General features: G+C 44.3%; 1 protein-coding gene across 1 annotated transcript in view; it reads right to left on the reverse strand.

The window, feature by feature from the left end:
- The window catches only part of LOC100348037 (tyrosine-protein phosphatase non-receptor type 20), a 54,254-nt gene extending 29,523 nt beyond the window's left edge, over positions 1-24,731 (reverse strand). Inside the window, 4 exon segments of the mRNA XM_070057152.1 lie at positions 19,827-19,978; positions 21,714-21,723; positions 24,677-24,709; positions 24,711-24,731. Coding sequence (XP_069913253.1) covers positions 19,827-19,978; positions 21,714-21,723; positions 24,677-24,709; positions 24,711-24,731 — 216 coding nt within the window.
- Positions 24,732-25,085: the final 354 nt, after the last annotated feature.

Genomic DNA, 25,085 nt, shown 5'->3' on the forward strand with positions numbered 1-25,085 from the left:
CATAGAAAGAATTTGGGAGGATTCCCTCTTTTTCGATTGTTCTGAATAGTTTGAGAAGAAATGGAATTAGTTCTTTAAATGTCTGGTAGATTTCAGTAGTGAATCCATCTGGTCCTGGGCTTTTCTTTGTTGGGAGGGCCTTTATTACTGTTTCAATTTCTGTTTCAGTTATGGGTCTATTTAGGTTTTCTATGTCTTCATGGTTCAATTTAGGTAAATTGCATGTGTCCAGGAATCTATCCATTTCTGATAGATTTTCCTGTTTGTTGGCATACAAGTCCTTGTAGGAATTTCTGATGATTCTTTTTATTTCTGTGGTGTCTGTTATTACGTTTCCTTTTTCATCTCTGATTTTATTGATTTGGGTCTTTTCTCTTCTTTTTTTAGTTAGTTGGGCCAATGGGGTGTCAATTTTGTTTATTTTTTCAAAAAACCAGCTCTTCGCTTGGCTGATTTTTTGTAATGTTTTTTTTTATTCAATCCTGTTAATTTCTTCTCTGATTTTAATTATTTCTCTTCTCCTACTAGATTTGGGTCTGGTTTGCTGCAGTTTTTCTAGGTCCTTGAGATGCGCTGAAAGCTCATTTATTTGGTACCTTTCCAATTTCTTGATATAGGCACCTATTGCTATAAGCTTGCCTCACAATACTGCTTTTGCCGTATCCCATAAGTTTTGATATGTTGTGTTGTTATCCTCATTTTCTTCCAGAAAGTTTTTGATTTCTCGAATGACCCAGTGTTCATTCAGGAGCATGTTGTTCAGTCTCCATGTGTTTGCATACTCTCTAGGGATTCCTGAGTTGCTAATTTCCACCTTCATTCTGCTGTGGTCTGAGAAACTGCATGGTATGATTCTAATTCTCTTAAATTTTCTGAGACTTGCTTTATGGCCTAGTATGTGATCAATCCTAGAGAAGGTTCCATGCCCTGCTGAGAAGAATGTGAAGTCTTTAGATGTAGGATTGAAAGTTCTGTAGATATTTGTTAGATCCATTTGGGCAATAGTGTTGATTAAATCTGCTGTTTCCTTGTTGATCTTCGGTCTGGATGATCTATTTCTGAGAGTGGAGTATTGAAGTCCCCCAGTACTATTGTATTGGAATCTAAGTCTCCCTTTAAGTCCCTTAACATATCTTTTAAATAGACTGGTGCCCTGTAATTAGGTGCATATACATTTATAATAGTTACATCTTCCTGTTGAATTGAACCCTTAATCATTATACAGTGCCCCTCTTGTCTCTCTTAACAGTTTTTTTGTATTAAAGTTTATTTTGTCTGATATTAATATGGCTACACCTGCTTTTTTTGGTTTCTGTTGGCATGGAATATCTTTTTCCAACCTTTCACTTTCAGTCTGCATGCATCTTTGTTAGAGAGATGTGTTTCTTGTAGGCAGCAAATAGTTGGGTTTTGTTCCTTAAGCCAATCAGCCAATCGATGTCTTTTAACTGAAGAGTTAATTCCATTAACGTTTAATGTGACTATTGATACATAGTGACTTTGCCCTGTCATTTTCCCAGAGATATTTTCTAGTATATGCTTTGAGCTTCCCATGCTCTTTTACTGGTAGGTTTTCTTCCTTTACCTTCTTTCATACTGATGGCCGTGTTTCTGTGTTTCTGAGTGTAGCACATCTTTAAGTATCTTTTGCAGGGCCGGACGAGTGGCGGCAAAATCTTTCAATTTCTGTTTGCTATGAAAGGTCTTTATTTCACCTTCATTCACAAATGAGAGCTTAGCAGGATATAATATTCTGGGCTGGCAATTTTTCTCTCTTAGCACCTGTGCTATGTCTCGCCATTCCCTCCTAGCCTGTAGTGTTTCTGATGAGAAGTCTGCTGTGAGTCTAATTGGAGATCCTCTGAGAGTAATCTGATGTTTCTCTCTTGCACATTTTAGGATCTTTTCTTTATGTTTCACTGTGGTGAGTTTAATTACACCGTGTCGTGGTGAGGATCTCTTTTGGTCATGTTTACTAGGGGTTCTATGAGCTTCCTGTACTAGGATGTCTCTGTCCTTCTCCAAACCCGGAAAGTTCTCCACTAGTATCTCACTAAAAAGGCCTTCTAATCCTTTCTCTCTCTCCATGCCTTCAGGAACTCCTAGAACCCAAATGTTGTTTTTTTTTTTAATAGTTTCCTGTAGATTCCCAACAATATTTTTTAGATTTCTAATTTCCTCTTCTTTTCTTTGGTTTGACTGTATGTTTTCCTGTGATCTGTCTTCTAAGTCCGATATTCTCTCTTCTGCTTCACTGACTCTGTTTTTAAGGCTCTCTAATGTGTTTGTCATTTGATCTATTGAGCTCTTCATTTCATTTTGATTTCTCTTCACTATCATACTTTCCTGGTCTACTAATTTCTGCGTTTCATTTTGATTCTTCCTTAAAATTTCATTTTCAAAAGAGAGATTTTCAATCCTGTCCAATAAGGATTTCTGTAGTTCAAGGATTTGCTTTTGAAAACTTCTAAATGTTCTTATCATAAATTTTTTGAAATCTGTATCTTGCATTTCTTCTATCTCATCATCTTCATAATCTTGGCTTGGGGTGTTTTGTTTATTTGGAGGCGTCATAGTGTCATTGTTGATCTTGTTCCCTCGATTTTTGTGTTTGTTGCTTGGCATTGTTAATTCTTCTTCCCTCACTGTGAGTTATTTTTTATATATATACTATGTCTGTGTTAAATGGACTGTCTGCTGTTGGAGGAGCCTTGGAGGCTTGAGATGGGTGTGGCCTGAGAGCACTGCTTGGTTCTTCTGGGTTACGGGTGTGCAAAGGTGACATCCTCAGGTTATGCGTGGTAAATCTCTCTTTTTATTTATTTATTTATTTATTTATTTATTTATTTTTTATTCAGGAGATAAGTAATACCGCATGGCTGAGCAGAATTGATGGTATTTAGCTTCCAATCTCTGGCTTCTACCCAAAGAGTCTGTGCAGGCTCAGTGTCTCCTGCGGACTCCACTGGGTTGCCTAGGCTACTGGATTGTAGCGCCTCAGTTCCTTAGCTCTCCCCTGTTGTTATGTGTATCCAGAGTGGGGCCTGCTCTTTGTCTCTTGCTCGCCTTTACAAGGTTGGCGGAGAGAGAAACTCGTCTGTACCAGTACCCCCCCACCTTTTTTTTTTCCTTCTCTCCTGTAGTCAGTTTGGTGCACTTTCCCGCTCCCCTCTAGATTCTGACCGCCGTTTCCCTGCCAATGTCTCGGGTTACTGAGCTCACCTCCCCTTCCAGCGCTGATGTGTGGACTCGGAGCCCTGGGCATTCCTGCTCTCCCCACTGGTGTCTGTGTGACATCCCCTCCCCTTCTTGCACTGGCACGCAGACCCTGCGGCTCCTGCAGCTCGGCTTCCACGCGGTGGGCGACCTTGCTCTCCCCGTAGGTCCTCCGAGTCACAGCCACTAGATCTGGAGGAGTTTCCTCTGCAATTTTTTCCTGATCCTTTTTCTGAGGCTACTGTAACTCCACTTTTATTAAACTAAATTTTCCCGGACTATCGGTGGGTGCCCTCACTATTCCGCCATCTTGGCTCCACCTGCTTCTTACTCAGCAGTTAATCTGATTAAAAATGGGATTATAACCCAAGGTAGAAAACATGTAGCCTTGAGTCCATGCTGACATAAACAAATGCATGGCAGAGAACAGATCTTCCAGACGGAAGAATTACTTTGGGGAGATTCCCTCAAGGGGTTGAAGGGAAGCCCCCCTCTCCTTAGCTGTGGGCTGTGTGTAGCAACCTGCGAGGAGGCAGCAAGGGAAGAAGGGAAAAGAGAAATCTGACAGTCACCTTCGTCAGGTCCTCAAGGTCAGCCCGCCCACCACGCCGGCAGCAGACACCTGGACAGGGCATGTGGAGAAGGGCGTTTTCCCTCCATCGACTTCTTCACAAAAACATGGAGTCCCAATGCAATCATCGGAAGCACGCCAGACAAATTCCATCATGGAGGACATTCTACAACATGCCCAGCCAGTGCTCAGAACAGTCAAGGTCCTCAAACAAGGGTGGGCTGGGAAATCGTCAGCCAGGTGGAGTCACGACTAATTGCAAGGTGCTATCCTGGATGGGATCCTGGACAGAAAAAGTCCACTGGGCACAAGCATGAAAGCTAAAAAAAGTGGGAATTTAGTTGATAAAAATGGTTGCTGTTGGTTTGTTAATTATAATAAATGTACCCAACTAATATAAGTTGTCAGCAATGGGCTAACCTGGGTTTTGGGTATATGACAATACCCTACCAGAAATTCTCACTGATTTTCTGTGAGCTGAAAGTTGTTCTAAAATAATTTTAAAAAAAACCACCTGTTTAGAAAAACCAACATGCTCGCACATCATTAGCCATGAAGGGGACTAAAATTAGAAGCCAAGGAACACCACTCTGCAGCCTGAACAGTTGAAACGGGAAGCATCAATAGTAGCTCACGTCAGCAAGGGAGAGCAAGGGTGTGGAACAACGGAGCTCTCCTCCCAGGCAGGAGGGAGTGTAAAATCACAAAGCCACTGGGGAGAACAGTTAAACAGCTTATTTTAAAAGGATTTATTTTATCTATTTGAAAGGTAGAGTGACAGAAAAGGGAAAGACAGAGAGAGAGAAAGATCTTTCACCCACTAGTTCACTCCCCAGATGGGCAGAAGCCCACAACGGCATTTGGGTCTCCTATGGGGGTGGGGTCCAAGCTCTTGGGCTACCTCCCACTGCTATCCTAGTACATTAGTGGGGAGCTGGATCTCAGCAGAGCAACAAGGACTTCAATACGGGATGCCGGCGATGCAAGCTACAGCTTAACCTGCAGTGCCAGTTCTGGTTCCAGTTTGCTAAGTTTTAAATGAAGTTATAAAGTTAAAAGAATACTTGATATTCAACCCAGAAATCCCAAAGTAGATATTTACCAAAGTAAAATGAAGCTGAAGTCTGCCCAGAAGTTCATGGCAGTTTTATTCATAACGTCCCAGAACTGGAAATAATCCAATGTCCATCAATTCGTGAAAGGTTAAGCATACTGGGGTGTATTCTGTAAGGTAACGTTCTTCAGCCATAAAGAGAATGGATTACTCATGGATATCGCAACGTGAGTAAGCCTCAACAACACGCCCTGTATGATTCCATCCACATGAAATCCTGGAACAAGCAAAAAGCAATTAATAGTGATAAAAAGCCGATCACGGGCTGCCTTGGGCGGAGGCTGAGGGAGGGGCTTGACAGCGCAGTGGCCCAGGGAGCTGTCTAGGTGAGGAAAATGCTTGCACCGTAATTGCAGTGGTGGGGAGACTGTACTAGAGGACTTCAGAAGGTTCAGGGACAAGGGGAATTAACAGACAAGCAATTCTGGTGCAAGAGTATTTTGAAATCAATGCATTTGTTCGTAATATGTATTTCCATGAACTTCGTTAATCAAAACACACTGAGTTGTGTACTTAAAGTGAATGTATTTTGGCCGGCGCCACAGCTCACTTGGCTAATCCTTTGCCTGCGGCGCCGGCACCCGGGTTCTAGTCCCGGTTGGGGCGCCGGATTCTGTCCTGGTTGCCCCTCTTCCAGTCCAGCTCTCTGCTGTGGCCCGGGAGTGCAGTGGAGGATGGCCCAAGTGCTTGGGCCCTGCACCCACATGGGAGACCAGGAGAAGCACCTGAGTCCGGCTTCGGATTGGCACAGCGTGCCGGCCGTGGCAGCCATCTGGAGGGTGAAAACGGAAGGAAAACCTTCTCTCTGTCTCTCTCTCTCTTTCTCACTGTCTAACTCTGCCTATCAAAAAAAATAATAAAAAATTAAAAAAATGTATTTTATTGTGTACAAATGATACCTCAATCAAGTTGATTTTTCACAAAGAAAAAGAAAAGGTCACACTGCCTACCTGAACTGCACTGCTCAGGTGCTCATTGTAGAAGAAGGCCTCAGACACCACCACGGGTTCCCGTCCTGTGTCCTGGCTCATCCCCACATTCTCCGCTTGGACACTGCTTCTTCTGTGCCCAGCACGTGGAACCTCAGCGGCCTGTGTCTCACACACACATCTCCTCACCAATCAAAAAGACGCCACTTGATGTTCCCCCATGGCCGCTCCAAAGCTCCTTCAAGCAGGCTCACAAACCTGCTCAGAGCAGGCGCCTGGTCTGTTCTGACATGAGGGGCCATCAGCGTGGCAGTGTCCTTACCCTTCCTGGCCTCACCACACCATCACCAACTTTGGTTCCTTTGTAAATGTCTCCCCAGCTATGGAAAGCTCCCTTTTACCGGACCTGAGCTTGTCTCCCAAGACCCTGAGTTCAACCTGAGGGCTGCGGCATGCTCCTCCCTCTCTTGACTGGATCTGCACACCCTCTGTCCTTCATGCCACAGGGTGGGTTAATCACTGTCCGCTGCCTTACACCTTTCCAGGCTCTCCCTGCCCTCAGAACGAGCCCAGAATCAAGCGGTGTCCCTGGCCCCCACTCCCAAGAGCCCCCTCAGGCTGGCACTGGCCTCCCCTCCATTCCAGAAATGGTCTGAGTTCCCACTCATATCTGGGCTTCAGCCTGTGCTCCACTGTAGTGCATCCCCTCCCTGCCCCCACCCCCAACCTGGTTGAAGTCAACTAATTGTTCAAATCTCAGCCCAAATGTCCCTCCACCCACACCTCTAGACCTAATGAGATCTGTCTATTAGTCACTCCCTGGGGACCACACCTCCCTTTCACTAACAGTTAACTAAATCAAAATTATGTATGCATTTTCTCCTGTAATGATTTGGTTAATCCATCAACCAACCAATCATTTACACCTATGAACAACTTCATCATGGCAGGGCCCCATTTGACAGGCAGAAGACTAGCCCAGTAGTGATCTTCCCAATTCAAGCCAGCCTATCCTATCATGGCTCCACCTACTCTGGTCCCACCCCTGCTCTCCACTTCTGTCCAATCACGTCTCAAACTGATGAGTGACAAAGCTATATAAAGACAATGGGCACGAAGCACAGAGCAGTCAGCTTCTTGCAGGGCTCCTGGGTGGTCACAGCCTGCTCCGTGCTCCCTCCTTCCTGCCTGGTGAGAGCTACATTGGAAGGCTGACATCAGGACCACAGCCCTGATCCTGTGGCTATTCTGAGACTCCAAACCCTCAGGCCTCTCTTCCTTGAAGGATCTCTTTGAAGTGGTTCCTGCTTCTCAGACTTCAAGACCAGCTGCAAAGAACACCACCTCACGGAGATCAGGTACTGGTCTGGGAGTCCCCATGGAGACGGGCAGATGTTGCATTGTCCCTGTGGGGACAGAATCTTGGGAGCCCTGGAAGAGCCAGTAGGACTCTGCTCTCGGGCTGTGTTCCCCCTCCCCCATCTGTTCCTCTTCCTCTAGGGTGGGACTGTTCCTTCACTTGACCAACATTAATCTCATGTCTCCCATGAGATTACCTGTAGGAATGGGAATGAATTGGCCAGCTGAGCTCTAGGCCCGTCCCTGTGTAATATGGCCACCTCTCCTCGTCCTCTGAAGCCCACAGCCTTCACACAGCCCCCTCAGCTGTGGCCCACATGCAGCCAGGCTCATGGAGGGCAGCGAGCAGCGGTGCCCACCGTGAGTGGTGCTGTGGGGAGACGGGATCTGTGTGGTGCTTGGAAAACAAGGGTGTGGTTCTGGCCCCAGCTTAATGTGCTTAATTCTCTCTACCCACTCAGATTCCTTATGGAGGGACAAAGACCGCAGAAACAGCGTTGCTTGTGCTCCATGGCCTGTGATCAAGGTACTGCCAAATGCCTGTTGCTTTCTTTTTGATTTTTTCCTGTCTTCCCCCCTATACTTCCGGTGTTTCTTTGTGTAACACAGAGGTCTGAATATGGCATATTAGGAGACACAGCAGTCCCTGCCCTTTCTCATTTTCCCACACCTTAAGGATAATCAGCTTACATCTGAGGAAACCATTTCTTTCTTTCTTTCTTTTTTTTTTTTTTTAAGAATGAACGTTTGGCTTTATTGATTTTTTTCCAGATTTTTTTAAGATTTTATTTGAGAGGAAGAATTACAGAGGGAGGGACAGAGAGAGGTCTTCCATTTGATTGGCCACTCCCCATATGGCCACAACTGCCAGAGCTGGGCCAATCTGAAGCCAGGAGCCAGGAGCTTCCTCTGGGTCTCCCACATGGGTGCATGGGCCCAAGGACTTGGGCCATCCTCTGCTGACCTCCCAGGCACATTAGCAGGAAGCTGGACTGGAAGTGGAGCAGCTGGGACTGCAACCAGTGCCCATCTGGGATGCTGAAGCATTAACCTGCTGTGCCAGAGCCGGCCCCTAAACAGTTTAACATTAGTTCTCATTCTGGAAATAATCTCTGCACAGTACTGATTTTTGTTTGTCGTGTTAGACCGTGTATGGGCTTCCCTGCTGGCTGTAGGAGCATCAGCTCCAGTGTATCCATTCCTGTTTTCTCACCAGCACCAGCAAAGCCCTCTACGCCCTGACGCACCCATTCCAGCCCTCTCTCACCTTCTGCCCCACCCTACCTCCCAGAGGAACTCAGCTGAAAATGTCATGTTTGAGGAATACTAAGATGTCTTTTCCCCTCTCGCACAATTTAAATTTTCCAGGACTTTGTCTTGGATTATTTTTGCTTGCGGATCAGTAATTCCCTGAAATTCTTCCCCAGCTGTTTGAATTCCAACACCATCAAGCGTTCTATCATTTGCGCCTTCTCAGCCTAGACTGGCTCCAACCTACACTGGCTGCTCTAAGCTAGCTTCCAGCCGTGATTTTGGGGTCTCCCTTTGCCGATAACAAGCAGTTCCTTTCCTTCTTTTAAGTTTCATCCCATTTCCTATAGCTTTTTCTTCTTTGGTTCGTTATTTTTTTAGAGTAAGTTTTCTAACAGGCTCCCACTAATACATGCATTAAAAGAAAAATTGTAAAGGCCTTGCGTGTGTGACAAGGATTCGTAGTGGTAGTTTGGTTGGGTATTGAATTTGGGGTGAGAAATGTGTTCCCTGAAATTCTGAAGACATTTTCCACTATCCTCTACGTTCTAACGTTGCTTTGGAGATGTCTTAGACATGCTGACTCCCGCTCCTTTCCCCTACTCTCTCCCTCTGCTCTAGGGTTCTGTTTGTTACAGCACTTAGAAATTTTATGGTAATATGCCTTTATTTCTCCTTATATTCTATTACCTTTCTTTTTCAATATTCTGGATTGTTGCTCTTTTCTAGGAGATATATTCAATTTTGCTTTCATGTCTTCCATGGAGATTTTAATTTCTGTTATCATATTTTAAATTTAAAAGTTCTAGTATTTGTTTCCTAAATGTTCCCTTTTAAAAGTGTCTTTACCAGTATAATTGATTCATGGGTACAGCTTCCCCGCTCCTCTCTGGAGGGAATCAGTTAGAGAGCAGCTTTCACGTATGGCAGGAACTGCTTCCTCCCAGCCGGCCTTTGTGGCTTGTCTAGGTTCTCCTCTCAGGGGACAGTCTTCTGCTGCTGGCAGCCTTCTGCTCGCTGCTCACTTCGAAGCTAAGGGGGAGCTCGGGGCCCATGGCTGGGGTGTGCTGGCCACGGTGCCACAGACTTCATAGGGTCGGTCTGTCAACTTGGGGGTGCTCAGGTGTCTGCTGTTTAGTTTTCCTTTAGGCTGCTCAGGTTTCCCAGGCAAAGTCCTCAGTTGCTGTGCAAGGCCAGCTCTGTCACGGGTAAAACTTCTGTAGATGTCTGTCTAGTTTGAGGCATTCGGATGATTCCATCACTTGACCCTTCACCCCTGTGTAAACCTCACACTGTCGTTGTCACTGGAGCTGCACACCGCTTCATCTGTGAGGAATCAAGCACCCTCCCCCTGCTCTTTTTCTGGAAGGTCTGATCATTGGGCAGCTCTTACTAAATTGCTCTCCAAAACCTCTTCATACGGAATATCCTGGATCTTTTCGTCTTTGCCACTTTAATAGATGCATGATAGTATCTCAGTTTTTTTGATTTAAATTGTTTTGTTAATATGTGAGGTGTAGCATCTTAGATGTATACAGACCTTTTGTTTTGCTCATTTTGTAGATTGCCTGTGACTGTTCGCTATTTTCTCCTATTGGGTTGCTCCTTGCTATCTGGGGTTTATGGACTCTGCTTGCTTCAGCTAGTTCAAGGCAGCCTCCCCACCTCCATTTCTGGGGGTGCATCTAGGCCAAGAAAGGGCAGAGGGTTCACGTAGTGTTATGCAATCGGAAAGGCTGCCGTGGCCCTCAGGGCGTGCTGCCACTCACGCCATCGCTGTTTGGACTGGTGTCTGGTCACACTGACTCTTGCAGGTCAGATGGAGTCCTCAGAGTCCTACCTGCGAGGCCCCCTGCAGGCCCCAGACCCCTTCTAGCTCACCCACGCCTCCGGGCTGCATCGCAGCCACAGTGGGCTACGGGACTGAGTGGTGGAGGGTAGATGCAGATGGCTCTGACGGGTCACTTAAGCACTATTCGACGGGTCGATAAAGCATAGGCTTCCCATGCCCTGGGTCTCCCATGATTCTGATTTCTGATGCTCAAACACTCAGACTTTAACCTTTTGTATCTATTATTCTGTCATCTGTCCCTGAATTCTTCTTTCATGCTCCAGACGTGGGCACGACTTGTGTCTCTTTCTGATTCTGCCATTCCCTGCACGCAGATATGTTGTCAGAGGAGCTGCACAGGGCTGTTCACGGCCACAAAACCCCACAGAGCACATGTCTGTCTCACACCCTTCCCGTCCGGGCTGAGACTGACGGGCTTGTAGAGTGAAGGGAGGCAAGTCATGTGGCTGTGAGTTTTCCTAGCCGAGAACCTGGGTGAGGGCAGGGGCAGGAGGGTGGGCAGGAATGCCCCCCTCAGGTGTCGTGTGATCTTGGCTTCTTTTTCCCCATGATCACCTGCACCATTTTTCTCTCCCACACTCCCTGCCCTGGAGACTGATTTAGCCCCAACTCTTGCCCTAGAGCTGCCCTCACAAATCCTCAGGGACAGCCTTCCCCCGGGCAGTTACAATGGCCTCGGGACAGACATGCCGTGTCCCACTTAGCAGCCCCAGCAGGCTGCTCCCGCCTTGGTTTTCTTCCCCAAGGGGTCCGGATGCCTCCTCTTGGTTTTTCTCCCTGGCTTTTCTTTGAATGCTACGCGTGTCCCAAAGGGCCCTCTCACATCCCTGGCTGATCTGTGCCACCAGGGCACAGATGCAGGCGACTCCAGGTCCAGACTGTGCGCCAGACTCACAGGGCTAAGGAGTCCTCAGTATCTCCGTATGACCAATGTGATACTGAGCACCTCTCCGTCACCCACTCCTACACGCCTCCCTTGATCCCTACCTTGGGGAAATGGCTTCCCACCCTTCCCTGGTGGTTAGAGGGCAGAGAGTTCCCGCCACACAAATGGCGTCAGGAGATAGACACTGGATGTGGTCTCAGAGTCTCCCCTGCCCAGCAGTCACCAGGCCACAGAGGGCTGCTTTGGGAAGGGGGGTCCCTGGCTCTTGTCACTTTTCCTCAGGTCCCTCAAATCTCCTGTCCCTGGGCATGCCCACTTCCTGCCTAGTCCCCACATTCACGTTCTGAAGTCCAGCTGTAATGACATCACCTCATTGCTTAAAATCTTCCAGTAGCAAAAAAAGGAAAAGTCAGTCTTCCAGTAGCCTTGCTTGGGGCCAGAATAGCTTAGCTGAGAAGTGTCTAGAGGGGCTTGCCCCTTCCTGCCATCCATCTTGGCTCTCCTTCCTCCAGCATCCCCTGCACTAAGGTCCCGGCTTATGTTACAAAAACATAAAAGCTGTTTTGTTACAGCAAAACAAGTCTGACCTCCCCCCTACCCATACAGGCTGGAATGCACACTTGGGCCAGGCACTCAGCTAAGCAGTGCCTGTAACCAGCAGGGGTCGGCACACCATGATACTGCTTCTGGACAAAGTGAACCGAGGCGCAGGGAGCTGAAATGACGCATTCTGCACCCAGAGCCACCTCTCTTGTTTCCCCCCAGTTCTGCACTTCCTGACCTGTCGCTCGCGAGCCTCACTGTATGTCTTTGTTGGGTCTCTCATCTTGTCTGCTGAAGTTTACGCTAAGTGAGGGCAAGCACCACGCCATTTATTCAACAATCTCTCCAGTGCACTCCCAACTCCATTCACTCCTCGGTCACATGCAGGCTGCAATATCCAACAGACAAGGCCGCTGCAGGGACCAAATGGAATCATGGGAAGTGCTGAGCCCTGAAGGGGTCCTGGGCAGAGCTGACGGCCCACGTGCAAGGGCTTGTCTTGTGGCCCTCCCTCTATCTGCAGAGCGTCTCCGGGCCATCCCTCAAGTGCCTTCCTGTTCTCCCTTCCCCAAAGGCTTTTTCTCCTCTTCTCACTCTCTGTTTCTCTCTGTAGGTTCTGCTGCGCTTCTGAGGGAGCCAGGCCACTCGGGTGTGCGACAGGAAGACCCCACGGAAGCAGATGGTTCCCCAGGACCAGCCCAACCCACAAAACCCGTGGCTTACGTGAAACCCATGAGAATCCAGACCCGGGCGTACGCACGCACAGCTCCTCCTGCAGGAAGAGGCCACCCTGCAGGAAGAGGCAGCCTCAGCAGGGCAGGCCCTCCAGAGGGAGCAGGTCAGCACAGGCAGCCAAACCACACCGAGGAGCCACGCCACCCCGTCAGACCAGCAAGCAGCCTGGCCCCACTCTTCACTGTTCCGGAAGCTACAGCGCAGGGAGACCACAGCCTCCACCCCGCCCGGGAGCACAGGCCTGCCCTGGAGCAGCCGGCGCCACAGGTCTATCTGTGCATAGGTTTCAGCCCCTTAGCTGGCTCAACCTTGCGTGTCAGGCAGACCGCCTCCGGCACCCACGTGTTCGGACTTCCGGTGTTCTTTACCAATGTCTTCCACTGACCTGGCTCCTGCCATAGCCTTCTCTTCTCTTCCCCTGGCTCTTGCTAACCAAATCCAAAACCCATTGCTGCCCCGCCCCTCTGGCCCATCCTCTAAGTTGTTCTGTCCAAGGGAGTCCCCGCTCCCTCCTCCCAGATCCCAACCCAGCCGCCCTCTGCTCCCCACGCCCTGTCCTGCCTGTGCTTTATTAAAGATGCATGTGTGCTCGGAGCTCAGTGCCTGTGAACGTGAAGTCAACAGTCTCCCCTTGTGCGGCCGGACGTCTTAGAACAGGGGACACAACGAAACAGAGAAAGTGCATGCAAGGAAATACAACTCACAGGGCATTCAGAAGACTTTCCAACGAGTATAATTAATGCCCTCAGAGTACTTACATACAAAGCCAGCTAGACACACTTGGGGCAAGGGGCAGGACTGTCGGAACACGAAATTTGTAGTTAGATAGGACTCAGGAGCCAATCAGCCGCAGAGGGAGCCTGCTGGAACAAGGCAGAGTGCAGCTGTGACGGCTGAGCCCACCCCAGTTAACTCCCACAGTGGGGCACAGAAGAACCTCCACCATGAAGAGTGGATCATTTGGGTCAGAGCAGTAACACTGCCTCATCATTTCTCCCAGTGGAAGAGAGACACGACTCCTGGGCAGGGGATAGGAACACACTGGGGTGTCTGGAATATGACTAGAAAAATCAAAAAGCTGCTTGAGAGATGCAAAGCAGAATCAGGCTAGTGGTGCGTGGTGGCGTCAGTAAGTATGGGAAAGCAACAGGGCAGCCTCTTCAAAGCTTGCAGGGAGATGATTCTGAATGTAGAATTCTGTAACTAGGGGCTGACTCTGTGGTGTAGTGGATACAGCCGCTGCCTGCAGTGCTGGCATCCCATACGTGCACCAGTTCAAGTCCCGGCTGCTCCACTTCTGATCCAGCTCTCTGCTATGGCTTGGGGAAGCAGTGGAAGATGGCCCAAGTCCTTGGGCCCCTGCACCTGTGTAGGAGACCCAGAAGAAGCTCCTGGCTGCTGGCTTTGGATCAGCACAGCTCTGGCCGTTGTGGCTGATTGGGGAGTGAACCAGCAATGGAAGATTTCTCTCTGCTTCTCCTTCTCTATGTAACTTTCAAATAAATCTTAAAAAAAAATTCTGTACCTAGTGAGAGACATGTTCACAGTAGGGTATGGGGTGGGGGGCAGGAGGTAGGGGCTACAGGCACAAGGGTGAGGTCACGTGAAGGCCTGGGGAAAGAGAAAAAGCCGGAAGCCTAACCAAACTGGGCCTGGGGCAGGAACTTGCCCTGAATTTACAGTGCACAAATTTGTGTTTTTCCGTTGAGCAAGAGGTTGGCTATAGGTTTCCCATGGATGTGCTTGGTCCCATTTTTGTAGAGTTGGATTAAAAATGTATTACAACTTGGATTTTGTACTTTATTAAGTAGGCTTTGGAGAGTTGATTTTAGGACTCATTTGCAAGAGAAAATTTCCAAGAAAAATACAATTTCTCCCAAACAAAATTTTTCCTTGGGCATTCTATTATCCCCTTAAATGACTCTCTCTCTTGTTGTTGGTTTTTTTTTTTTTTCTAGTAGTACTACAGTTCTTTCCTTAAAACTTCACTCATTGCCAGTGTAGGATGTGTTTGCCAAAACCAGGAAAAAAATGACAACAGAAGGGAAGAATGTGTGTTGCCAGTTTTCCATGGCCATTGTGTCTCCCCACAACCACACAACACCCACCTTTACTTTTCCTCTTGCTTTTCACTTTGGTAAAGACTTCCAGTACTGTTTCAGTGTCAGTGAAGGAAGAACTTCTTCCTTCGTGTCATAGAGCAGGAAAACCTTTCAGCTTTTCCCCGGGAAGTACGATGTTCACTGTAGGTTGTTATATGCAGTCTTCACTGTTTCAGGCATATTTGAGGATTTCTTTTTATCCATGAAGGGATGTTGAATTTTATCAACTTAGTTTTTGTACCCATTGAGATGATCATGTAGCTTATGTCAATGAATCTGTTGATGTGCTGAACTGCCTAATTTGCATATGTTGAAACATGCTTATGCATTCCTAGGCTAAATCCCACTTGATTACATGATGTGATATTTTTATGGGCTGATGGATTTGGTTTGCTAGTATTTTCTTGAGAATCTTTGCATCTGTTCATCAGGGTTATTAGTTTGTAACTTTCTTTTCATGGTGTGTCCTGGTCTAGTTTTAGTGTTAGGGTAATACTGGTCATGTAGAATAAGTTTCAGAGTTCTTTCCTATTCAACCTTTTGGGTTAGTCTGAGAAGAACTGGTATATTTCCTCTTTAAAATGTTTGGTAGAATTCAGCAATAAGCCATCAGGTCTTGGGTTTTCTTGGTTGGGAGACATTTTATTAGAGAGTCAATGTTGTTACTTGTTATTGTTTCCCCTGGTTTTCTACTGTCTCATGGCTCCATTTTGGTAGGTTATATGAGAGAACTTCAAAGAGTTCATGAAACCTAAAAGATAAAAATAAAAACGTTTATTTCTAAATATAATCTTCATCAAGTTAAGGACACTTTTGTAAGCAATGATACCAGTCATTTAGTCTATCTCTTCAAGAACTAAGGTTCCTGGGAATTTAACCATGTCAATTGCAGTCTTTTGTACATTTGTGGCTGGGACAAAGGGTAGCCATTAAGGAATTTTTTAAGATTCTGAAACAAAAAGAAGTGAGAAAATCAGAACGCTAAGGTGGATGCCCAGTGATTTCCTGTTAACTCCTGTAAGGTTGCCTGTCGCTCCCCGTCTTCGTGGAGGAACGACACAGGACCCTGCGCTGTTCTTTTGTCTGCTCGGCCCTCCCTGGGTTTGCTGCTGGTTCTTCCCGGGTTGGCTACCGTCCCTTCCACCTCCGTGGAAGGGCGGTTCCCCCTGCCGCTTTCCCCACTTCCGCGGGGGAGCGGCACACCGCCGGCCGGCCCTCTCGGGGGCTGCACAGGTGTTCCTTCAGATAGATGTTCCCCTTAGATGTTCCTGGTGCATGTTGTCTCACTCCTCCTTTATAGTCCTCTTCCACCAATCCCAACTCTGCTACCCACACGCCGAGTACGCTGCTCTCCTCCAATCAGGAGCATGTCCTACAGTTTATTGGTTGAACTGGAGGCAGCTGTGTAGAAGCTGTTTCCTCCTCTCCCAGCGCCATATTGTGGGAGAGCAGATGCATAGAATAAGTCTTAATTCCAGTAACTTAGTCTAGTCCGAGTTGCTCCCCACAGTTGCCCATGTATGATGAGAAGAATGAGCAGAATAACTGTCACAGAGGAGAATGACTCTTTGGTGAAGCATTGCCAGGTGTTTTTCTGTTAAAGTTTTGGCAAACTTTTGTCAAAAGCACCTCCTAAGAAGCAAATGGATTCTTCAGCCTTTCAGTAAGTGAACAAGCAAATTTCCTTGAACATCCCAAAAACCTGTTGCCATGATCTTTGTTCTTGACTGATGTGCTTTTACTTTGACTGAACCACTTCCACCTCTTAGCAATCATTGTTTTGATGGTATTTTGTCTTCGAATTAGTATTGGTAAAACCATGTTTCATCGCTTGCTTCAGGATCTTGATTCTATTTAAAATTCCAATTAACATTGAACTCTTTACTTAATATAGAATTGATCATAAGTGTATAAATCCAATTGAAAATGGATCCCAGTTTTGTCTTGAATCCTGAAGTTCAAATACCATCTTCCTTGACATCTTCTTGTGATTACAAAGAATACTCAATGAGATATATGTAAACATGCTCTGAAAAGTAGAAAGCTTGATATCTAGTCACTATTATTACTAATTTGAGTAAATCCTGATCCAGAAACAAACAGTACAAAAAACATTTTGGGCCAGGAGCCGACAGCCTCACATATAGTGTAGTCCCACCCCTTTATTATTTTAAAGTGCTTTTTAAGTTGTGAGGTGCTAAAGAAATGCAAGATTTTGTCTTAACAATTGTAAATTCCTGGACTACATAAGAAAGGCCATTCTTTCTTTTTCCAGAAGTGCTGACCCAAATATGGTTTTGCAATCCAAAATTCTGCAAGAGGATCTTAATAATCAACAAGAAAATTATTGTTACTGAATTATTATTATTTTTATGTATTTATGGCACAGAGAGAGACAAAGAGAGAGACAGAGAGAGAGAGAGATTGGACAGAAGACAGAGACTGTGTATCCACTAGTTTACTTTTCAAATGCCCACAACAGTTGAACTGGGCCAAGTTGAAGGCAGGAGTCTAGAACTTTATGTCAATCTCCCACATGTGCAGCAGAGACCCTAATACTTAGGCCATTACTCACTGCCTCTCATGGTGCACATTAGCGGGAAGTTGGAGTCAAGAGTGGAGCCAGGATTCAAACTCAGCCAGTCTGATATAAGAGTGGTCCAAATGGAATCCTAATTGCCGCACCAAACACCCACCCTGGAAAATAGATTGCTTCATGGCCCTTAAAAACTGTCAAAGCTGGGGTGGTAGAGTGGTTAAGATGGCAGTTGAGATGCCCACATCTCATACTGTAGCATCACTTCAAGTCCAAGATCCATTCCAGATACCAGCTTCCTAAATAATGCACACCTTGGAAGGCAGTAGGCAATGGCTTAAGTAGCTGAGTCCCTGCCACCGACAGTGGGACAGTGGTTCAGCCCCAGTTGATGCAGACATTTGGGGACTGAATCTGCAGAAGGGAATCTCCCTCTCCCTCTCCCTCTCTCCCCCATCTCCCTCCCTCCCTCTTGAATAAATTATTTTTTAAATTGTCAGTGTTAAAAGCTCCCTTACTGCTAGTTTTAAATAGTTACAGAAATAAAAAAACAGTAAGACCAGTATATTTTTAGAACACTGTAATTGAAGACATTAGAAATAAGGCATATACTTTATTTTAAAAAAAAAAAAGCTTACCAAGAATAATTTGAGCAGTGTTTTTTTCTTTATATAATTTATAGTATAGAGTGAGCACTTTTTCGATGCCTTGGCTAACTGTCATACTCCTTTCTAAACTGGGATCAATTTCTGCCATTTTATTCTTTGCACCTACATTGACATGACACAGCTTCAAAATTTGTTTAATCTGAAGTTCCCCTAGGTTGCCCTTCATCCTTTTTGTTTCAACCTCTTTCTTCATTAATGTTGAAAAGTTCCCTTTCAACAATTCCCTTTGGCTGCACTAGAAGAGCAGCAGTGTCAACATGTCCCCACTCAGCTATTTCTTCTATTATTCCATTTACATTCAATTTGAATGTCACTTTTTGTTTCTTTGCTGAAGTTTCATCTCTAATAGCCAACTCTCTTTTGATTACCCACTTTTGTAAAATGTCATGTGTGCTTATTACTGGAAGACAAGAGGTAACACAGCTGTATGCTTTGCTGTCTGTGCATGAACTGGGTAACAGGTGCAGTGACCAATCACCAACATACCTTGAAGGAAGGGACACATTTACTCAAAGCTTATGATGCACATTTTTATCTGCATACTTTATTTGTGGAATAAAGAGTTAGTAGTAGTGTTTGTTAACTTCATGCAACTGTTCACAGTTAATATATCATGATAACTGAAATTTGTATAGTTGTTTCAGAGCTGGTGTTATTTAAGGAGACACAGTAACTGATATCTGTGTATATTGGAGCCACGTAAAGTGAAGACTACCAATATCTGCAGTGTTCTGAGATGTGTGAATTCACCCATTTAGTGTTCAGCATTTGTAGTGAAAGAGAAATAAATGATTTCTCTCCCTTTCTTGATGAGTCTCCAAGAATCTGCTCTATAAATTCTAGAAATATGTGGAGGATAAATCAAAGAACCTTTCTATGACTGTCACTTAAATAGACTGATATTGAGGGAGATTAGATCAGTGGGCATTAGTGTTTGGATGGATTACAGTTTACTTTTTTAGAAAAGCAAAAAGCTGTACATGATTAATTTTCATCATTTAGATTTACTTATTTGTTTCTCTTTAGCTGTCAACTTTTTGTATACAGAATAAAAAGTTCAAGCCATATCAAATGTTATATGTACCCTATATTAAGGTACAATCCTCTTACATTCCCAAGAGGCTGTTTTTAAAGGCAACTTGCTTTCAGTATCCTGGAGAACTATTGTACAAATAAGGATAGAAAGTGCATAACCAGGATCTTCAGGAATAGCTCTGAATTGCTGGTATTGACTCTTAAGATGTCCAACAGGAGTTCATCTCCCTGATTTTCATAAGAATCCATCAATGCACATCTCTCAACTCTCCCCACAGAAAAGAGCAGAAAAATTCTTTTGACCATCTTGGGAAGGTTCTTATTGCTTTTAGAATCATAAAGTTATTTTAGATCTGAATGAATCTACTAAACATAAAGGCATTTATTCACTGATAGTAGCTGCTGTGTTTCACTTTGACTTTGTCAACTCTGCCTTAAGTCTAGTGAGAGAAAACAGTAATAAATTAGCTAAAATATAGCTTGGTAATTGGGAGAGGTTGTCACATGATGCTTTGAGATTATTAGATAAACATCAGACTCATCGTTGAAGAAAACATCTTTATAATAGTAAAGATGAGAGCAATCTAAATGTCCAATATAGATAGTATTTAAAAACATTAAGGTATTTTAATTATAATTAAGTACCATGCAACATTTAAAAAGAATGAGATATGCCGACAATATATTTGGAAAATTTTATCTTATGTGGAAAAAAATTTTGCAAGGTAGAATAGTAAATAAAATACATGCCAACAATTTTCTGAAAGATTCCACGATAAACTTATCAGTAGAAAGGAGCTGTAAAGTCAAAAGAGAAAGAAAGAGAAAGAGGTTGGGGGGGGGGGTTTTCTACCGATCTTATACTCTTTCATAATTATGATTTTTTGTAACCATGTACACCTGTAACTTTAAAAATATATAATATTTGAAAATGAAACCAATGCACTCAATTAAAAAAAGACCAAAGAAAATCACTTAAAAAATAGAAATAGAAACCATATAGACTTTTGTTAAGAACAAAATATTTACTGTAAACTTCTTGATGATATCATACTCTGCTACTTTTTTCTCAAGCATTTTCAAACAATCCTTGATGGTTGTTTGTCCATTAAAACTAGATATTAATGGTCGAACCTTAGCCAACTGAGCTAGCTCCCATTCAGAAACAATTTTGTGTATCTCTAACAAAAAGAAAAATTCACATGTGTAAGTGACTTGCATGTATGTGAAGGGAGAATTTATTGTTCTATCCTTAGTGATGGCACAGCCATTTGATGGTCAAAGGAAGTTTACTTTTCCAAGAATTTACTACTATAAAAGAGACTACCTTTGTTTCAAAAAAATCACAGTTCTGTACTTTGGGAATTACATGAAGTCTACTATTCTTGGTGAAAATCTTCAGTGTGTAAACACAACAGATGTGGTAGAGTGAGAAGTGTTCTGTTTTAAAATGTGAATTTGATATATGGATGGATAATTATGCCACGGCAAGAATGTACAAGACCGGATCAGGAAAAAAGAAAGAACTTTTGCCCTTCCTGAGACCAAATGCCACCACACATCTTATTCTAACACTGATCAAACATACACACACACACACACACACACACACACCCCTATACCCCAGGACAGAGAGGATCTGTATACTGTAATTAATAAGACTGAATAATATATACATAGGGATATTCATAATCAATAATAAGAGAACATATTCCAGTTAATAACAGATATAGCATTTTTTAAATGATGATCTTTTAGTTCCTATTGACAATCTGGGTTTCAATATTTTAAATTTTCTCATCATACCTATTGGCCAAAATGCAGTAACTTTGGAAAGTCAGTACTAAGAGAATATCTGTAAAGTTTCAGAATTCTGATGTCAAATGTTCAAGTTAAACTTCTTAAAAATCTCTTTCCAAAAACAAATATGTACAAAAATTAAGTCAATAGCAAAAAAATACAAGAAGCAATTAAACAATTATAAAAACAGACAGAATTTTCTAACAATTTGCATATCCCTAGGCAACCTGTCTGGACCTCTCACTCTATTCAGAAACTTGTGGCAGGGGTGGGAGTGAGAGCCTGTTGACTGGGGCAGTCAGAAATTCTAGAATTTCCCGCACATATTTCTAACCTTAGTGTGAGAGAAGGTCTAAGCAGCCCCAAAGAGGAGATGGAATTCTAAGTGTAGAAGTCTTTTTGACCATCTTTGATCCCAACAGCAAAATAAAAAACCTTAGAGCTGCCCACTGTGCTCCAGCTTTCCTGGAAAAAAGAGAGGAAAGACAAAGGAGAGTGACTAGAAGACACTGCTGTCAAGTCCCCAGCAGTGGTTCTACTCTGATGGTTAATGAAAGTCACTCACAATTATCCACAGCAATAGCCTTGCCAAAGAACAGTTCACAAACAGGTGATTTGGGTGCATGGGAAACAAGTTCATGCATGGCTTTTGGGAAAGAGAAGACAGCCTCTCGTCTACCCTGTCCCTCTATCAAGACATAAACAAAGCGAAAGGTCCTAATTATCACAAGATGCTCTCTTGTGACAATAAAATAAATGAGTTGATGAGTTGAGCATAGTGAATATGAAAACATAAAGAATTTTTTAAAATCTTGTGTATTTGACGAGCAGAGAGACAGCTGCAGAGCGTGCTCCCATCCACAGGCTCACTCCCCAAATGTGCACAGGGCTAGAACTCATGAGGCTGAAGGAGGAGGCTAACACAATCCAGCTCTTCCACACAGGCAACAGGAACCCAATCTCGAGGTATCTCTGCTGCCTCCCAGGAACTCCATTAGCAGGATGTTGGAGTCTGCAGCTTGAACTTGGTATGGAACCCAGGTATTCCGAGGTGGAATATATATTAACAGGTGTTTAAGCTGAATTCCCACCTCCAAACTATGTTCTTGATGATACCATTAAGTAGCTCATCATAGTGAACTTGGAATCTCACCTACTTAAGAACTTTCGTCCGGCGCCACAGCTCACTAGGCTAATCCTCCGCCTAGCGGCGCCGGCACACCGGGTTCTAGTCCCGGTTGGGGCGCCGGATTCTGTCCCAGTTGCCCCTCTTCCAGGCCAGCTCTCTGCTGTGGCCAGGGAGTGCAGTGGAGGATGACCCAAGTGCTTGGGCCCTGCACCCCATGGGAGACCAGGAGAAGCACCTGGCTCCTGCCTTTGGATCAGTGTAGTGCGCTGACTGCAGCGTGCCGGCCGTGGTGGCCATTGGAAGGTGAACCAACGGCAAAGGAAGACCTTTCTGTCTGTCTCTCTCTCTCACTGTCCACTCTGCCTGTCAAAAAAAAAAAAAAAAAACAACTTTCATTATAGGGGAAAACATATTTCCTATATGTTAACATCACTTTGATTTAGACTTCTTCTTCTTGAAGAAAAAATTCTTGGTCCAAGAATTCTATTCAGCATCAGGCTCAGCTGAGATCAAGGCAATCATACCATCCAGATTACAGAAAGTGTTTGGATCTAGCTATTCGATGCTGGCATCCTCTTCGGGCCAGCCTGAAGAGCAGGTGCACTTCCCGTAAGGATCCAAGAGCAAACAATACAAAGTGGTCTGCCAAAAGAAGTGCTGCCTGTGCCTCGGTGGGCTCCTGGATAACACCACTTTAGCAAAAATGTAAGAACTAGAAAGTCACCACCACAACCTTTGGCTCTAGTAACATACTACACTTTAGCTATAATGAGGACTAGGAATGCCACATCTGCTACCGTATGTACAAGCAAAACCGGAGCCTCTCTACATACTTGTATCTTGGCTAAGCGAATTTGAATGAGTGCCAAGGGCACACTAGCTACAAGCAAGTTTTGGAAATGTGACTTTTCTTGCCTAGGCCATACAGGAAGGTACCCTAGGGGAAGGGAGTGGTCCATGTTGGGTAAAGGAATCTGTATTTGCCACACCATATTTCTTCTACAACCTTTGAGCTTTATGCAGCTTTTCCCATACTCCTTCAGCATAGTCACCATTTTCCTCAGGCAAAATGCAACCTTTCAAATGTAGCTTATATAGAAGACCCCAGATTTGATTGGAAATCAGAAGGAACCCCTTCATGCTCAATCAAAATTGAAGAAAAAGACAGACATACATGTTTATCAACCTGTTATGAAATAGGAGACAACCTAAAATCACCTTGTATACAACATCTGTAGAGAAAACACTAAGAAATGGAATTACTTTAAGAGTTCAAAAATGAGATGGTAAAACAACAGTATGTGGTGAACAATAAGTCTGAAGAACAAAGAAAACCAAAATTAAGTTTCAAAAGTACATGATAATTTAATCAATATCTAATTAAATCAAAAGGCTTCCATAGCCTTGGCAACTCATGACTAGAGCCTAGGGAGATTACTGACGCCATAAACAAGAGTGTCAAATTGTTAAGTCAACAACAGGAGTCACTGTGTACTTACTCCTCATGTGGGATCTCTGTCCTTAATGTGTTGTCCAATGTGAATGAATGCTATAACTAGTACTCAAACAGCATTTTACACTTTATGTTCTGTGTGGGTGCAAACTGATAAAATCTTTACTGAATATATACTAAATTGATCCTCTGTATATAAAAATAATTGAAAATGAATTGATGTGAATGCAATGTGAGAGGGAGCGGGAGATGGGAGGGGTGCGAATGGGAGGGAAGTTATGGGGGGAAGCCATTGTAATCCATAAACTGTACTTTGGAAATTTATATTTACTAAATAAAAGTCTAAAAAAAAGTACACAATAATATAATCAATATCTAATTAAATCAGGTATTTTGAGAAGGAAAGCAGGCAGATGAAGCTGAATTTAATGAAGGGGAAAAGTAACTAATGAAAACGTAATGTGTATAAGGACTTCATCACAGGCTAAGAGCAGCACTGGAGAAAGAGTGAAGGATTTGAGATATCCTTCCTCCTGGGATATACTTGGAGAGGGGAGTGGCAGCTTTGGCAGGAAAGGCGCAAACTTGTACCCAGACACATTTCTTCTATCACCGATTAAAAATCCAGCCAAAAGGCAGCGAATTTCCTGTCACCCTAAAGGCAGAGGTTAAGGTTCATTAACACTGGCCTCTTTACCAAGTGAAGGTAGGATAACGTTGCTGTGAGGGGCTGCCAGCCGCAGCCGCACAGACTGTAACTTCAACCTGGGGAGCTGACTAGTGTCTGAGTGACATCTTGGCTCTGAGCAGGGAAGCCACATTGCCTCCATCCCCTCTTGCACCCCAGCAGAGCATGGGCTCAGCTGTGAAATGGTGCACAACTGATCTCTGCACCACGGCTACCAGAGGCGATCAGAGTCAGACCAACTCGTGGGGCAGAGGACAAATCCCCTGCAGCGCGTTAGCCCCGGGACTATACTAACTCACTCTACCTGACCAGGGGTTTCCCCTTACCTTCTGGGTGCAGCAGCCCCCAGAATTCTACTCCCACTCTGGGAGATTTGGGTGATGACCCCAAGGTACCTTGCAACACCAGGACTGTACCAATTACTTCTTTTCTATCATTCCTTTTAAGTTTTATTTAAGGTATACAAATGTCATGTTTCTCCTATATACAGATTCAGGAACACAGTGCTACTTCCCACACTACCTTCCGTCCCGCCCATGCTCCTAGTCTTCCTCCTCCCTCTCCTATTCCCATTCTTAATTTTTATAAAGATCTATTTTCAGTTAACTTTATACTTATAAGATTATCCCTACACTAAGCAGAGTTCAACAAATAGAATGAAGAAGAAAAACACTTCCTCATTTTCCCATTTTTAGAATTTTTCCTAGCCTTTTCTTTCCCTTGCATTAGCAATGTTTGTGCATATCACTGAAATAGGGCCTTTCTCATAATATGCTACTACACATAGGGTGATGTCACACCGCCAAGACAGGGGACACAGTCTGGGATGGCCCTGCAGGCTCTATCATCATCACTGCTCGACATGTTTTTGTCACAGAAGCCACTGGCACACTACGTGTTATAATCATCTGACTAGAAAAAAAAGTGTATAGATGGTTTTGAAGAATATATACATTTTGAAAGAAATCTCTAACAATCTCTATTAATTATTCAATTGCCATTGAACCTCCATTTCAGTTCAGCCTTGCTCTCTTCCTATTTTTTTGACTGGTACTATCCCACTTTTGAGATAATTTCAAAATTTCAATATCTGATCACATCTCTATCTCCTTTCACCTTTTCCTGACTTACAAATTAGTTACCTTCGATAGATTCACAGTGACTTTTCTCCTCCTTTACCTAGCCTGTGAGAGGGAAGTACTGGAGTCACTGGGGTTT

Source organism: Oryctolagus cuniculus, chromosome 15, assembly GCF_964237555.1.
Source record: "Oryctolagus cuniculus chromosome 15, mOryCun1.1, whole genome shotgun sequence".
Classification (NCBI taxonomy): domain Eukaryota; kingdom Metazoa; phylum Chordata; class Mammalia; order Lagomorpha; family Leporidae; genus Oryctolagus; species Oryctolagus cuniculus.